Genomic DNA, 17,028 nt, shown 5'->3' on the forward strand with positions numbered 1-17,028 from the left:
TCTTTGCTTAACCATGAAAGTTTTGGTACTGGTGCACTTAGGTCATGATAATGTAATTGACTGGCAAGATGCAGAGGAACACTGGGAGGCACCAGCGAGAGAAATCCCAAGGGAAGAAGGCTCAGAGCCCGGGGAGTGGTGGTGGGACGATGATGGGTGGTCAGAAGGAGAAGAGAGAGAAGACTGGGAGGAGGAGGTGTCAAAGGTTGAAGGGAAAACAGGGCTTAGTGAGCAGGGAGAGTCTGTGGCAGAAGTCCAGAAGCAGAAGCAGGTGAAGAGGGAGCTCAAGAGGCAGAGATGAGTCAGGCTGGTGAAGAAGCTAGGGTGTCTCCCATGCCTGCGGCGACAAGCTCTCCTCCCCGCTGGTCTTGCAGAACCATGAGAGGTATGAAGAGGGAGTAGCAAATACAAGCATGGAACCGGCAAGTCTCAGATTGCTTGGGAAGGACCTGGGGGAGGAGACGACTTAGGCAGTTGTGGGAAGGCAGGGACCTTCAATCTCCACAACTGCCTCATAGGGGTAAGACCTACCGAGGAAGAGTTGCTGTGCTCATTAGGCCTGGTGCTCCTGAGCAGGCCTTGTTTCTTCTACTACAAGCAGCGACCATTTTGCATGGGGGTTCCGTTTCTCAACCCCCCATGCATCAGCGGAGTGTGCCTAAGCCTGCGTTAACGGCCCCATTCCTCCCTCTTCAGGGTCCAAAAGGGCCCATGTGTTGGTGGACGCAGCTAAAATGGTCACTGCCCGTAATGAGTTAACTTCACTTACTCGATGAGATTTATTGCTCGCTGGCTCCCTGACTGATAACTACCAACAGAATTGCACAAACGTGATGCTTGAAGCCACACTAGAATATATGAGCACATTTCTGAGGGAAGCAGGGGCCAAAATAGAGACCAGAGCAGAGATAATTTTATTGAGTAAGTTTTAGGGAAGAATTTGGTGACAGTCTGAAGGGCACCATTGGGGAGAATAAGCCCACAGCGCGAGCAGAGTAGACAGAGATAAGTTGTTCTCCCCATCTCATAGTGCTAGAGCCTACGTTGATATTGATTGGCACCAGACTCAGGGGAGACAAAAGGAAGGAAACAGTACATAAGCATTTTGTGGAATTTGCTGCCACAAAATGAGATTATGGCCACAGGCTTAGATAAGATTGGACAAAATCACGTGCTGGGGGGGGGGGGATCTATCCATGGCTACTAGTCATAATATCTAAGTGGATCTTCCGTGTTCAGTGGCAAGATACAGCGAAAGGTGCTACTGCTTGTGTACTTACCTGAGGCATCTCATTATCCCACCCTGGTAAAAGAGAGCCTTCGATTGGGTCAGGAGTGTGCAAATCTGGGGCAAAAGGAGAAGACTTGCACCGCTCATTCAAGAGGAGGATTCCTGAAAACAAAAGAAAACCCGTGGTAGAGATCAGTGGTTTCAGGACCCTGGACAGATCCATGAAAACAGGCTCCTTGTTCCAAGGCACACTGAGTCCACTTGCGCTCTGAGCCTTACTGCACCCCTCATGCTCCATCTAATAAAGGGGCAACTCTCTGGTTGCAAGCCCACACACCATCGTCTCTCCAGGAGCTCATGCTGTGCATGCTGTCTCTGTTGCCCTCCTAGCTCAGCAGAGTACATGGGGCTGTCATTCCTGGGGCATGCAGACATCCGATGGCCTCAAGCTTGGATGCCTCAGGTTCAGTGGTGGGACTTAGTTCCAAAGCTTTCTCACTTAGACCCTCAGCCTCTGTCTCTGGGTCGCTGTTGGGCTTTGGAGCCAGGGCACTGTGGGGAGCAAGATGCTGAACTAAATCGGCCTTTGATCTCCTTCAGCAGGGGCCTCACATCCTTACATTAGCCAGAGAAGAGAGTGCTTTTGGGTAGGGAGGCAAAGGAAGTGGCGGTGGTGAGACCAACTGGGGGGTCTAAGCCTCTGAATTGGGAAAGGAAGAGTTTTCTGGAGAAGAATGCTGCTTCACAAAGCCTGTGGGAAGTGCAGGCGTGAGTTGGATCGGACGCTGCTGACAGGCCGGCCCGTCTTGTCTCTGGCCAGCCGCTTCCCACTGTGTGCAGTGCAAGAGGAGTGTTGAGAGGAACCAACAGCTGCCGGCCTCCTCAGAGCACGACTCGGAAAGCCGCCTTGTGGTGCGTTTCATCCGAGTGTACTCAGCCTCAAGGGCAAACACGGACGCTGGCAAGTGGAACTAGAGCCAGAGACAATTGCCTGCTCAGCCTCCCTGCAAGCAGCCAATAGCAGAGGAGTAGTAGAATTTCTTTAAAAGGGGATTTCAAGGGAAACTAGCCTGGTGGCAGCAGGAGTGGCGCAACAAATAGTTTAAACTCCACTGCAAAAAAGAAAGAAAAGAAAGGAAGTCCAAATGCAAGAAAGTGTAAATGGCTGAGATACCAAGATCCCGTACTAGCCTTCCTTTTGTAAGAAGTGCAATGCCTTGTCTGTACGATTACCAGGTTGTAGGGGTGGGGAAAAGCAATTGATGTCAGGGAGGGTCTTTGTGCAGAGAGGGCATCCATTTAAATGGGAGGTAGGTGAGTGAGCAGCTGTGAGATCAGATTCTGAGAGCATATTGCTCCAACGTGCAAGCTGCAGGTGTGATCTTTTGCTATAACCGGCACAAATTTATTTCACTAAGTACAGTAAGGGATCATAAGCGAGGCACAAGCAGTTTATTTTCTGTCAAACAGGAGCTAAGCAGTCATCACTCATTCCTCCAGGAGGGCTTTGGCAGGTGTCCAAGGAACCACACTGCGACATACATTAATAAAGAGATTAATTTCCCACGTTAGCAGGATAAGAATGATGATGAGCAGGACTGAAAGTCTGGAGCTCTCTTTCCCCACCTCACACCCCTGCTGTCTCCCCATGAGACAAGGCTGCACTCGGATGCATTTTGAATTTTAAATGGTGTAGGTTACTTGGGGGGGGGGGAGGAATTAATTGTTCTCCTGGCAAGGATGCAATGCCTCTATGCTGAAAAAATCCAGTCTCACAAAGGAGAAGGAATGACAAACTAAGTCTTTATTATCACAATGGCTTGCCTTCCAAGAGGCACTAGCATTTTCATGTTCAACCCCTGCAGCCCAGAGCATAAAAGCAAGTTGTATTCCCAGGTTGGGAGTCAGCTTTCTAGACATACCGTATTGCTTTGTCCAGAGGTTTTGCACAAGCCTGTCAAAGCTAAATAGTTTTAATAGCCTGATTCTATGCAGGCTTATTTGAAATTAAGTCCCACCGAGTTTAATTGGTCTTATTCCCAAGCACATTACTTCATTGTTATTTTGTTAACAGAGATTTATATCCCACCTTTCTGATAGAATTTTATTTGGGCAGCCCACACAATTTCGCCATCAAATACAAAATAATAAAAGCAGACGATAATGCAGCATAAAACCAGGTGCTATTCCAAAATCAAAGTGCTTAAAACAAAACAACCCAAGAAATTAAAATTTTGAAAGCTCTGTGCTGGACACACACACAAAATAGCAATGTTGGTGCCAGGCGGGCCTCCCTGGAAAGGGCATTGCAGAAATGGGGTGCTGCTGCCAAGAAGGCTGTTTTCCGGGTAGCCATTCACAGCACCATATTTAGCAGAGGCATTGGATGGTCCTGAACAGACAGCACCCTTTCAGAGCGTTGTTCTTTATGAAGGCTCAATCTGACATCCCTTTGTGGAAATGACCTTTGGCTCTCATCACTGCCAGCGGGATCCCATGAGGACTAAAGACCTGAGCAATCAAAGTCTGAGAAATGGTCAGCGATATCTAATCAGTTCCAAAAATTATTGCACATTCGAGTGTGGCCAAGAAATGAAACCTAGGATGGGGATACTCGGTGAATGTAGGTACTGTATCAGATCAATACACCTACTCTGTCCCTGTGTTATGACCTCTTCACAGAGACGAGAGCTGTTTAGACTGGAGTGGGCTCGATTTTTAAGGGCTCGGATTCCTGTGGAAAATGGGCAGGGGAGGAAGAAGTTTAAATCTCACCCCAGTAGGCTCCCAGGGCACCCCTTTACTCCCCCTTCCCCCAATTAAATGAATGGTTGCCATACACTCTTCTGGGGAAAAGTGAAGTGATGCATTAGGAGGTACTTTTGTATCACATTCCTCTTCTGATTGTGGGTGCGTCAGCCTTCACTGGCAATGTGCCATCGTGTTCTCTACATGAGACTCACTGCAATCCCCAGTGGGTCCTTACACGCTCTCTCTAAAAAACAGACATCTACCATTCACCATAATGAAGGGGGGGGGAGAGAACCTATGCTTTGCGCTTAGAATTTAGGGTAGTAAATAAAGGACAGGGAGCTGGCTTCGGTACACACCATAACCTTCTCCTTGATCACTCAGACTGCCCATTTAATATTTGGGTCTTGTGTTTGTATGTGATATTTTATTTCTGTGTTTTGATGTTATCTTGTTTATTTCATAAGCTACATTTGGAGCATCTTAGAAATAGTGACAGACAAACAAATTCATAGTTGCTCTGAGGTTTGCCTACTTTAAGAAGTAGGCTACCCCAACTTGGCTGTTGGTGTTGGCCTGGTCCCCCCACCCCACCCCCCACCCCCACCCCATTTTTAGAAATATCCAGCATGCATGCCAATCATATACAGTAGCACAATGGTTTTGCATGCGTTGGCATTCTATGTTCTGAATGACATGCATAATATGTAGGCTATTTTGCAAATCCTCAGGGATTTCAGAGGGATTTAGTGCGCCAAGTTCTAGCTTGTGGAATATTTTTCTCATCGCTATATAACACAACCCCCTTCCCTACAAATTTGTGCATGGTTAGTTGGGAGTAAGTAACTCAGCACAATGGTATTTATTTTGGAGATAACATGTGTAGGACCTGGTTGTAGTTGGCCAAGTTTATTAGCATCTTATTTGGAGACAGGAACCTCTTCTCACATGATCCACACAATCAAGGGGTGGAATGATTAAGGGGGAAGAAACCCAAATAATTAGAGGGCTCTTTCTTCAACTCAAGATAACACCTGTTGGGTCTATTTTGAGTAAAACTTAGTTGTATACCACCACATCTTATGGCAGCAAATTCTCATGTTAATTATGGATTGTTTGAATATGAAGACATTTCCTTTGCCTGCAAATTACATGATTCGTGATTGCGGTGGTTGTTCTAAAAAGAATCAAATTAATAACGCTGTAGAGGAGAAACTCCCGAAGCTTTACCTAATTTGTGAGGTTTGTAAGGAGCAAATAATCAAGCATTTCTCATCACAGAATTTGGGCTCCAGAATTTGTATATATTATATTTTGCACAAAGTGTGCATGGGTTTGAGTGTAACTAATGTCACTGGTAGTATCGCCAGGTTAATGGCGATCACACTTGCATGGGTGCAGACTAGGCTCAGAACCTTGTTCCTTTAAAGCCTCACCATTGAGGAATGTGAAGTATTCTGTAAGAGAATGAGAAACCAGGTGATGTGCTAAGTAAATAAAGCCCAGAATGCCTAGGCATTGTTTCCTACAATGTAACCCCCTCCCCTCACAAGCAGGCACATCATTCCTGATCAACAGACTCATGGCGTAAGTGACAGGGTCGGAGGTCAGCATGTCAGGGCTGTGTTGTCTTAGCGCTTGTTGTGACGTTAGCAGGGGCCAAGGATGTGTTCGCTCAAGGACTACTTGAATGTGTTCGCTGCTGTTTGTCAGCTAATGTGTTTGAATAATAAACTGAATAAGAATGGCCCTTCCAATCAGCAGGAAAATATGCTGTCTAGGGCAGGGGCAGCTTGAAAATGTTCCAAGTTCATCGTCTTGAAAGATTTCTTGAATGCTGCATTAATTGCAACAACAATAACACTTTGAATTTATGCCTTCAGAGCATTCAAGGCCTTCAAGGTCATTATATTAGTAATCCTTACCACAGTATTGTCAGGTAAATTATTATCCCCATATTATTAGGATTACCACCCCCTCCCCTCCTCACCCTGGTCCAGAAGGACTACTTGCTTCCACATGACCCCACCTTCCCATTTTGGTCTTTGGAAGAGGCCCTGCTCTGTGTCTCAACTGGTGGGAGCGCAAAACAGGTCCATAATGATTGCAGCTTCCAAACGTTGGAACTCCCTCCACCAGGAGATTCATCCTGCTGGTCTCCAGAGGCCTGGTGAGAATTGCCTTATTGCAATGGGCAGTTGGTATTGTTTAGTTGTCCTAGTTCAGGCATCCCCAAACTTCGGCCCTCCAGATGTTTTGGACTACAATTCCCATCATCCCTGACCACTGGTCCTCTTAGCTAGGGATAATGGGAGTTGTAGGCCAAAACATCTGGAGGGCCGCAGTTTGGGGATGCTTGTCCTAGTTAGTGAAGCTGACGTCTTTGCTGCCCTTTTTGCTGCTTTGTTCTGTTGCTCAGATCTTTTTATGGATATTATTTGACATTTGTTCATACTAATTGATTGATTGATTAAATTTGTGTTCTTCCAAAGGTTCCTGCCAAGGTACTTAGCAATATACTAAAATATACCAAATCCACAAACACAAAAACAAAAATATAAAACTATTATCAACAAAACCCCAAACATCACAATAGCAGAGAACCAAATTTACAGACAACCCAGTTGACAACCAGAACTCAAATCTCCATTTCCTTTTTATTGTGTTCATCATTGGGTTTTTATTTTATTTTAAGGGCCCTCCGAGTACAAAAAACAGCCTATACATTTCAGTATAAATAAATATTATAGACTGGGGTGAGGGTTGTGGGGGACAGAGATGACTTGCCTAAGATTATATACAGCTCAGTGACAGGGGTCTCTGTTCAACCTGGCGCAAGCCTAGCTCTGTGTTACAAAGATGTCTGCAAATGTGACATGAAGGCTGGCAACATTAACCCTGCCCTGTGGGAATCCCTTGCAGGCGACCGTGGGGCCTGCAGACAGGCAGTCAGGTTGTGCATCCAAAGCAGTGACCAGAGGAGGAATGACCGCTGGGAGGAGCGCAGAGAGAAGAAACGCCTTGGTGTATCTGCAGCAGCACAACCGGACGCCTTCACCTGCCCCAGCTGCAACAAAACATCTCTCCCATATTGGTCTCTACAGCCACAGCAGGCGCTGTAACTCTCCAACAGTTTGACGTTACCCCCGAAAGTGCACTCTACCGTTGCCTCCCGAGACAGATGGATGGCAACATCTTTAGAATGGCATAGAAATTGAAATTCCTCCCATCTGTTGGGGCCAGTGTAGATACAATAGGGCCAGTCATGTTCATGTGTCGTTCGATACATGCATTTATTGGGGGAGTAGTGGAAGAATGAGGCAGGAGAAGCCGTATCTCCCCCTGCATTATATATTTTAAAGGGAAATGCAACATTTCCCATACTGCCTAGCTGCTTGCTTCCTTATGTGGCTTCCCTTCTCCAGAGAGCTTTCATTACAAATAATCAACACACTCTTCACCTGCTGCTTTGTATGTGCCTTAACAGCCATTAAGCAACTGCAGTCAACTGTTATCACATGGCAGCAATTGCCTTAAATGCCTGGTATTCTTTGCGATGAATCAGCCAAATGGAGAAATAGCAGGCCTTGCTCAGTTTTGCTACAAGTAACTGACTCTACTTAACATTCACCCGCCATAGCTTGCCTGCGCCTCGGTTTTCACTGCTAGTGGAAGAGTGCAAACCACGGAGGGGCGGAAGCTGCCGTCCTTTATGGAAAGGTTGCAGGGAAAGAGAGTCCTTTGCCCCATGCCCTTACACAGTGCACATGGAATATAAAATGGTAAGCAAAATATTTAACCCGGAGAGAAATGGCTTTGCATGTCAGATCCTGAGCAGTGCCAGAAAAGGAAAGCCTAAACTGATGGGAAAATAGAAGAGTGATTAACGACAGATTTGGACTTGCAGCAATATTGATGCACAAATCAAAAGCAAGGGGAAAGGCTGAACGCCAAAGCCTTGTTGAAACACACATTGCAAGGGCCTACTTGTGTGGGTGCAAAACTGCTCGACTTCTGTGTGCAATCCTGGCTAATCGATAATCCAAATTAAATTACAAATCATCCATTTTAAAACCAGCACACTTCAGTAATTGAGGCTGAAGTATGGGTGGACAAGGAGGTCTAGCCCTTTCTGCCCATGCCTCAGCCCTCCTTCAAACCGCCCACCCCTTGCCCCTGAGGCCACTAGTGCTAGAGATGGGTGTAGGGGGAAGCCTCTAACCTTGTTGCTCAAGCAACAAAGTTTTCCTGGACTCTGGTGTGGTATTGCAGCGTTTCTCAACCACTGTTCCGCGGCACACTAGTGTGCCACGAGACGCTGGCTGGTGTGCCGCAACGTGCGGCAACGAGAAGGGCGATTTGCATTGTCACTGACCCGCTGGAAAGCAATATTTCTCCTCCTCTTTCCCAAAGCTCAGTGCAAACGAGCCTGGCGGCCGCCAATACTTAACACTGACCCGCCGGAAAGCAATATTTGGCAAGTGTTTCTTACAGTCATAATTATAATATAGGGCGGCACAGAGTTAAATTTTTAACTTTTTTAATGGTGGTGTGCCTCGTGATTTTTTTCACGGAACAAATGTGCCGTGGCCCCAAAAAGGTTGAGAAACACTGTGGTATTGTATCCTTGGTTATTCTTTGTTCCGGACTTCTGGCTTGCTCATTGACCTCACCTTGTGGTTTGTCCTTTGCGTCGGGGCTTGCTCTTCAGTTCTGATTATTGGCTTTTCCCACTGCTCCTGGTTCCTAGATCCTGGCTCACTTGAGACTGCTATCCATTGTTCAGCCCTGGCATACTCCCTATCCGTTCACATATTTGAGTGGGAACAGGGAAAGCGAAAGTGGAGAGAAACAGCTCTGTAGTGTTCCTGACGAAACCTCATTTGCTGACCATTTACTGCACCCTCTTATTTATTTTTTGGCATGTCTGTGATGTTGCTAACTGTGTGGCTTGGCTCCTGTGTGTCTGATTATTAGTGTTTTGGCACAGCCTGTTGCTATTGGACCTCTCTTCAGCTGACATGTTAGCCCATTAGCTCTTGTGGTAGATGCATCTCAGCAGTCGCATTAAGGAGCTGTAATGCAGTAAATCATATTTCCTTTGAATGGATTGTCATTTTCATCATTTGCAGTTTCCACCAAAACTTCAAGCACTCTGAATATACTTTTATCCATAAGGTAATGCATTGAACTTGGAAGAAATGAAGCATTGGGGAAGAGAGTTAGGATTTCAATCCTGTTCACGGTTTCCTCAGAGTAAATCCCACTGAACTCAATGGCTTACACCTGTGTAGACATTTATAGGATTGTACAGTTCATTAACATTTCTCACAACCTAGAAAGCTTGACTCCCATGTAGTCTGATGGGAAATGGCAACTCTGATTAATCCTTAGTTTGTATCGTGGTCTGAAACAGTACAGCGATATCTGTCTGACTGCAAAGGAGTATTGTTGTCTGATAGCTTGACAAGCGGACTGAGGCAAGGTCTTTTCAAACATATAGAAAAGAGCATTAAATATTATCACTGCTATTCTAGCTAGAAGAAACAATATTCTTTCTATAGTAATCTGTTAGTCTAGCTGGAGTTAGCATTTCACTTTCTAAGAGACATCAGGCGCAGCAGAAGGATGTAGGGAGCTCTCAAGAATTATGAATGTTCTCTAGCTTAGAATCTGTCAGGACATAGACTGCAAGCTTTTCATGCATAAGACTCTCACTAATGTGAACCTAATTCACACTTTCTGAAACAACATGTGAACCAAAACAGCCATTTTCAAAATTTTCACTTGTCCAAAGTTTGAGAGGCAGTACAGCCGTACCTTGGAAGTCAAACGGAATCCGTTCCGAAAGTCCATTTGACTTCTAAAACGTTCGGAAACCAAGGTGCAGCTTCCGATTGGGTGCAGGAAGCTCCTGCAGCCAATCGGAAGCCGCAAAAGCCGCGCTGGACGTTCGGGTTCCAAATAATGTTCACAAACTGGAACACTCACTTCTGGGTTTGCGGTGTTCGAGAGCCAAAACGTTTGACTTGCAAGGCATTCGAGATCCAAGGTACGACTGTATCTCCAAACCAACAAATGTGTACCCACAGACTCTTCCCCCTTCTTTCTTATCCCAGGTCTCACTCAAGATCAGAACCCATTTGCACGCTCCCTCTCTGCTTCTTAACAACAACTCCCACAATCTCCCACAAATGTATTCTCTTGTGTTCACCAGGTCTGTTCTCTTGACCATCTGTCTCCTCTTCCTCTTTCCTGTTGCATGTGCTAATTTTGCTGGCTTTTTCATCTCTTTTCCCTCCTGTCACTTTCCTGGTCATATATAGCAAGACTTCACCTCCATAAGTGAAATGGAATATAATATTTTTAAACTGTGATGGAATGTGGGGCTACAGAGCAGTAGTGGGGGAAATGCTAAACACATAAAAGCTCCTGTGGTTTATAACAAATCTAGTTAAATATTACTCTAGGTAGAAGGATAGGAAAGACCCTCCGCTGAGATGTTTCATGGTGTTCCTTTATAATAACTTTAATATCCACCTGTTGGTCCTTAAAAACTCTCCCAAGGTGACTCACAAAAACGAAAAACGATCCAAGCCTGTTACAAAATAATGCCTGAGAGCAGCTGCTGATCAGAGCATTCAGTATTGGGTTAAGTGAGCCAATGATCAGACCCCGCATAAAGCAACGTCATGTGTTTAGAAAGACAAATGTGCATCCTAATAACAGCCGGCATAAGAGTATACCCAGAAGGTTTTTCTGTTTTTTATAACATGTCACAATTGGGAATCTTTATAGGAGAGAGCAAACAACGATTTTTTCAGCATTCTTGTTTATTTAATGCCTCTCCATTCATAACAGCCTTTAGATCTTTAGTTCAATTTCTTTGCTGCTTGGAAGTGTTCACTTTCTCATAGCAACATCTGAGATAACAGAACTGCTGAGGAGGGCATGCGTTAACAGTTTCCTGGTTCTGAACAGTACCTTAACAGCTACTGTGTGTGTGTTTTGTTTAATTTTATGCAACAGAAATGCCTCTTCAAACAAAAGTCAATTTCAGGTTGCCAAGATATGGTCTTTAAAATCAACGGAAACTGCTGTACAGTTGACTTTCATGATACTTTCGACCAGCAGAAGACGGATTGTGTTGAAATAATGGGATTGGTACAAATCCTCTGCACAGGAGCCTTCCTTAGCCTGGTTCTCTTCAGACTACAACTCCCATCATCCCTGACCATCGGCCATTCTGGCTGGGACTGATGGTTGTAAGCCAAGACATCCTGGGGCAAACATCCCCAAACTTCAGCCCTCCAGATGTTTTGGACTACAATTCCCATCAACCCTGACCACTGGTCCTGTTAGCTAGGGATCATGGGAGTTGTAGGCCAAAACATCTGGAGGGCCGCAGTTTGGGGATGCCTGTCCTGGGGGCACCAAGTTGGAGAAGGCTGCTGCTCTAGAGACCTTTGTTAATTGCAGGCATCCCCAAACTGTGGCCCTCCAGATGTTTTGACCTACAACTCCCATGATCCCTAGCTAACAGGACCATTGGTCGGGGAAGATGGGAATTGTAGTCCAAAACATCTGGAGGGCCGAAGTTTGGGGATGCCTGGTTAATTGTATCCACCAACTCTCCCTCCAGCAGTGCTTGCTATGGAAAGTCATCATACCACATACATTTTCTGTAAGAAATCCTGTAACATTCTGCCCTTCCCTTCCCATCTAGCTCCATCAGACATTGAAAGTGGCTAAGCTAAGCAGTATCATCTCTTAGAATCAGCTTTATAAATTTCCACAAAAGAACTGCCTTGGCTTAGCTGAACTTGCTTGCTTTCTACTGCACTGCTCTCGGTGCCTTTTCGTTTTGGGGTTGTTGTTTTTTTATAGGTTTTTTTTAGAATAGCAGGCCCGCTGTACAAATTTTCTGACCTTGCAGTACCTGAGTGTATTCAGCCGAGCTGCCTTGCTCTGAAACTCCATCCGTACCGCACTACTGTTCCCAGGCAACTGTGAGAAAGCAAAACATTGCTAGGGTACCTGGAGCTTTCAAAGAATGTGATCTCCCCACCTGAAGTATTCGGTTTATGTGATCCAGTAGTGATTCAAGCCAAGGGAGTTGGCATATCATTAGTTCCCCCCCCCCAGTCTTTTAAAAGGCCCTGCTGTGTCAGTGTACATGTGGGGAGGAGAAATCCCTAGAAAACAGGAAGGCACAAGCATCTCTACTCTCGCTTTCACCCCTGTTTTCTTCACAGATTGCTCTACATGGCTGTCAGCAATGAATTTTCTTCATTGGTGACACCGAGGAATGGGATGGTATCTCTCCGGCAGCCACACCTGGCTGGTTCTGCTTGCTTGAGATCAACAAACTCTTCACAGCAGCTACTTTATAGATTAAAAAAATGCATTTTATGGCAATGGGAGAAAGACCCGTACTTCGTAAATAGAAGGACAAGATTTCTGTTTAGTGTTGCAGTGTTGTGGGGAGATGAAAATATTGGATCAAAGCCTTTGCATGGCTTAAGCCACGGGTGTCAAACACAAGGCCCGGGGGCCAAATCCGGCCCGCCAGACCTCGTCATGTGGCCCGCCGAGCACCCCAGCCAGTGGGACCCAGCAGCGGGACCTTGCTGCTGAAGCGCCGCGCCGACAAAGCGCCGACAAACAGCTGGGGCCGGGGGGGATAGAAAGGCGGCCGGAGCAGCGCTGCGTGGAGCGCCCCGAGCCACAGCAGGAGAAGGAGGAGACAGCTTGCCGGGTCAGCGCCCGGAAACGCCGCACGGAGAGTCCCGAGCCTCTGTGACGCAGCAGTGCTCTGTAGCACTTTGAATCCTCCTCCTCCTGCCATGGCTCGGCGCCTGGAAACGGCTGCTGCTGCTGCTGCTGCTCCTGAAGCACAGACAAAGCACCCAGCAGCGCCGTGTGGAGGAGGAGGAGGATTCAAAGTGCTACAGAGCACTGCTGCGTCCCAGAGGCTCGGGGCTCTCCGCACGGCGCTGCCGGGCACCGACCAGGGTAGCCGCCTCCTCCTCCTCCTCTTGCCTCACCTCCTCCTCCTCCTGCCGCGGCTCAGCCTCATGAACGTGAGCTCAGCAGCGGCTCAGCCTCACGAACGTGCAACTCTGAGGCTTTACGCACTTCTCCTAAAACGGACACCCGCTGCCTCACGCTGCACGGGAAATGCTTTTGCCCCTGGGTCCCTTCGTGCTCTTTTCTGGCGCTGAATCAAGGCGGCGACCCCCCCCTTCCCTTTCTTTTTTCCTCTCTCTCGTTCTTATTCTTTCTTTCCCTCTCCTTCCTTCCTTCTTTATCTCTGTCTTCTCTCCCTCTTTTTTTTCTTTCCTTCTTTATTCCTTCTTTCCTACTCTTCTTTCTCTCACCTCTTTCCTTCCTCTCTCCCTCCTGCTCCCTCTTTTCTTTCTTTTTCCTTCCTTCCTTCCTTCCTTCCTTCCTTCCTTCCTTCCTTCCTTCCTTCCTTCCTTCCTTCCTTCCTTCCCATCTTTCTTCCTCTCCCTCATTCTTATTCTTTCTTTCCCTCTACTTCCTTCCTTCTTTCTCCCTTTCCATCTTCTCTCCCTCTTTCTTTTTCTTTCCTTCTTTATCCCTTCCTTATTTCCTACTCTTCTTTCTCTCCCCTCTTTCCTTCCTTCCTCTCTCCCTCCCACTCCCTCTTTTCTTCCTTCCTTCCTTCCTCCCTCCCCTCCCCTCCCTCTCCCTCTCCTCAGAAACATAGGATGCTGCTTCATACTTCTGGCCCTTAAACCCTGGAACCAGGAGAGCAGCTCCAGTGAGTCAACCTCAGCCAGTCCCTTTGGTGAAGGGTGGTGGCTCACTGGCAGAACATCTGCCCTGCATGCAGAAGGACCCCAGCATCTCCAGGTACTAGTAGCTCTGCAAAGGTCCTGCATGAAACCCTAGTGAGCCTCCACCACCCGGTGCAGTTACCAAAAATCATTTTTCAATAAATTGTACAATAATTGTACATTTAAATATCTACTTGCCATTATTCTGACTATGTTTCTGCTTTCAGAGCTAGTTATTACTTACATTATTACAAAAAACAGTAATAATTGAATGCAGTGACAATAATTTATGATAATAAAGAGTGGACACATAGTCCTACAGATACAACCGGCCCTTTGAGGGTGACCAAACTGCTGATGCGGCCCCCGATGAATTTGAGTTTGACACCCCTGGCTTAAGCCATTCCTCACCCCATTGGTATACCAATATTTAATGATCTGCATCTTTTTGTTTTGTTTTGTTTATAGCCTCTGGTCTCTCCTCCTCTCCCTCGACCCCGACACAAGTGATCAAGCAGCCAACGTATCCACTTGAATCCTACAAACATGAACCAGAGAGGCTAGAAACACGGATTCACACATCCTCTTCCCCCCCAGATACAGGCCAGAGACCGAGCCTCCCTCCTGGACAAAGTGTGGCCAAACCCCCCACCTCCACCCCGTGTGCTACCTCAAAAGCCGTAAGTATGGACCGTTTAATTTCTCTGTAAGAAAAGCGAACTCCTGTGCGCATTTTAGGATTAACAGGGTGCTTCTAAGTGCCCAAGTGCATAACATGGATTATGTTCTTATAATCCTTTTGATAATTCTGCAAGGTGCTTAAGTCTGACAGTTATCACTATATTTCAGTTGGGGTGAGAACTGAGGCTGATGTCTTGTCTAAGGCCTCCTAATGAGTCGAAGGTAGAGATGAGGTTTGAACCAGTGGCTTCTCAATTCTGCAATCTCTGCAGGTTTGCTTGGGAGTTAGCCCCACTAATCTCAGTGAGACTAGTGAGATGAAATGAGTGAGCATGAGTAGAGTTTGTTTTAGTTTTATGTTTTCAGAAGGTGTGCCTAAATTTTAACTTGCACACTGAGTAGTTAGCCATCAGCCATTATAAATAGCAACTAATTATTGGCACCATTGTCTTCAATAGGATACAGTGTTTAATTTGTAGGATGCAGTTTTCTGTTTGAAGATAAAGCTGTTCTGGTTACTTGAGTTCCTTCCTCAGACCAGCTTATTCTGCTTAATCCTGTATAGGATTCTAGCTGTGAACACCCATCAGTCTTGTTTATGGTATCAATAGCCGTAAGCTCTTTTCTCAGGGGTAGGCAATACACTGTGTTCTAAATTCTAAATTCAGATATAAGACCTCACCCATAGCCAATATACAGTACTTTTGCTGAAGCTTAGAAGTAACAAACAGTAACAAACATTTAAAGCCTGCATTTTTCAGAGAAAAATGTGAAGACAGGCCAACCTTCTACCTGCTACAGGAGAGAGAGAGACAGAGAGAGAGAGACACAGAGAGAGAGACAGGGAGAGAGGGAGAGGGGGGGTAGAGGAAAATGGGTTGCAGAATCTCACACTTAACTTGGGAATTTAAAGGGTTAGCATCAATCTGGCTTGCAGTCTGGCAGCTGTATTAAGCACCTGTAGATTTATGGAATTTACGTAAAGAGATGACTAATGGGAACTAGAGCAAAGGTAGCTGATATGTGCTGCTGTGAGTCGTGCAGTTAGATGTGGCTGGCAAGAAGCCACTGATGACTAAACTAATACTTTGACCTCAGCTCATTCTAACATCAATCACATCAGGTCACTGTATACTTTGCTTACATGCCAGTATGAAATAGTAGTTGACTTTGGTAGGGAAACACTCCTGAATGGCCACTGCAGAGCCTCTGAGTGTGAAAGTCAACTGGCAACTTTCATAGGAAGAAGAAATTACTCATTTGGGGATCGGATGTATGAAATATAGCTTGGTGATTCAGTTGATAGATTATTCTTCTATCAGCCTTCCTGAGTGATGGTGAGTTTTTCAAACCATTCACCTTTGACATGAGCTGCTGATCTAAGTACACAATTTGATCACAATATGGCAATCAAACAACAGAGAATTGCAGAGTTGGAAGGGATACCAAGGATCATCTAGTCCAACCCCCTGTAATGCAGATGGCCATCCAATCTCTGCTTAGAAACTCAATGGAAGGAGAGTCCACAACCTCCTGAGGGAGACAGCTCCACTGTTGAATGGCTCTTGCTGCCAGAAAGTTTTTCCAGATGTGCTCAACCTCCACCTCTGGCCACGTGAAAACCTTATGTCAGACCTTTGACTTTCTAGCCCTGCATTAATTTATACCCAGTCTTTCCTCAACAAGCCCAAAACAGCTAAGTTAAAACAACATAGTCTTAGTCACAATGATCAAACTTGACTTGGACCAGAACAGCAATATAATATGAATACTCAGAGGTCTCCCTTCTGTCTTAAGGTGTTACGTCAGCATTTGTCCCAGGCCATGCCAACAGGACAATAACACAAAATAGGACACCTAAGTTAAGTACTAAAACTTGGTGAGAAAGAGATGGGGAGACAATAGCAGGGGGTGTTACCTTTCAAGGTAAGAGGTGGGCTGACCAGTCTTCTGTGGTCTACTTTTTATAAAGCTAGAATTCGCCACCAAGGTGTGTTAAATGTGCCAATAAAGTAGTCAGGGTAGCTGAGGCATAACTAATCTGTGCTAACTGATCCTAAATATGTATGTGTTCTTTCTTAAGAGCATAAGAAGTGCCTGGGTGGATCAGATTAAGGTCTGCCAAATTCAGCATCCTTTGCAAGAAACCCGTCCATCCCCAAGCACTAAGTAACCCATATGGAGCTTGAAAGCTGTGTGCCATTTTTTATTATCTCCTGTGCACACCTAGTCTAGGGTGAGAAGATCCTTCCCAATTGCTATTTCCTACTAGGCCTTACCTATCCCATTCCTATTACCCAAAATATTTTCTATCATTTGGTTTTGCCACCTCCCTATATCTGGGGTCAGTTAGTACTGCTATGAGTTTGGGGAGGGGTGGGCTAATGTCTGGACCCCCTTCTAATTTTTAATAGCCAGGCTAGCTTCCTGGTGAGGTGATGAGCCATTAAAGGGAACAAAGAAAGGGGCTCTGTGCGAGATGACAAATGGGTGGGGGGGGCCTCCTTCAATTCGTGGGAAGCTAGAAGGACAGAGGCAGAGTTGAAATCAGAGACATGGGAA

General features: G+C 45.9%; 1 protein-coding gene across 2 annotated transcripts in view; it reads left to right on the forward strand.

Moving 5' to 3' along the window:
- Nucleotides 1-17,028, forward strand: part of PRKAG2 (protein kinase AMP-activated non-catalytic subunit gamma 2) — a 213,966-nt gene that overhangs the window by 114,008 nt on the left and 82,930 nt on the right. For both annotated transcript variants that reach the window (XM_060280923.1, XM_035129352.2), the window contains exon 4: nucleotides 14,254-14,465. In XM_060280923.1, the coding sequence (XP_060136906.1) occupies nucleotides 14,254-14,465 (212 nt within the window). The remainder of the gene's footprint in view (nucleotides 1-14,253; nucleotides 14,466-17,028) is intronic.

Source organism: Zootoca vivipara, chromosome 12 (genome assembly GCF_963506605.1).
Source record: "Zootoca vivipara chromosome 12, rZooViv1.1, whole genome shotgun sequence".
Classification (NCBI taxonomy): Eukaryota; Metazoa; Chordata; class Lepidosauria; order Squamata; family Lacertidae; genus Zootoca; species Zootoca vivipara.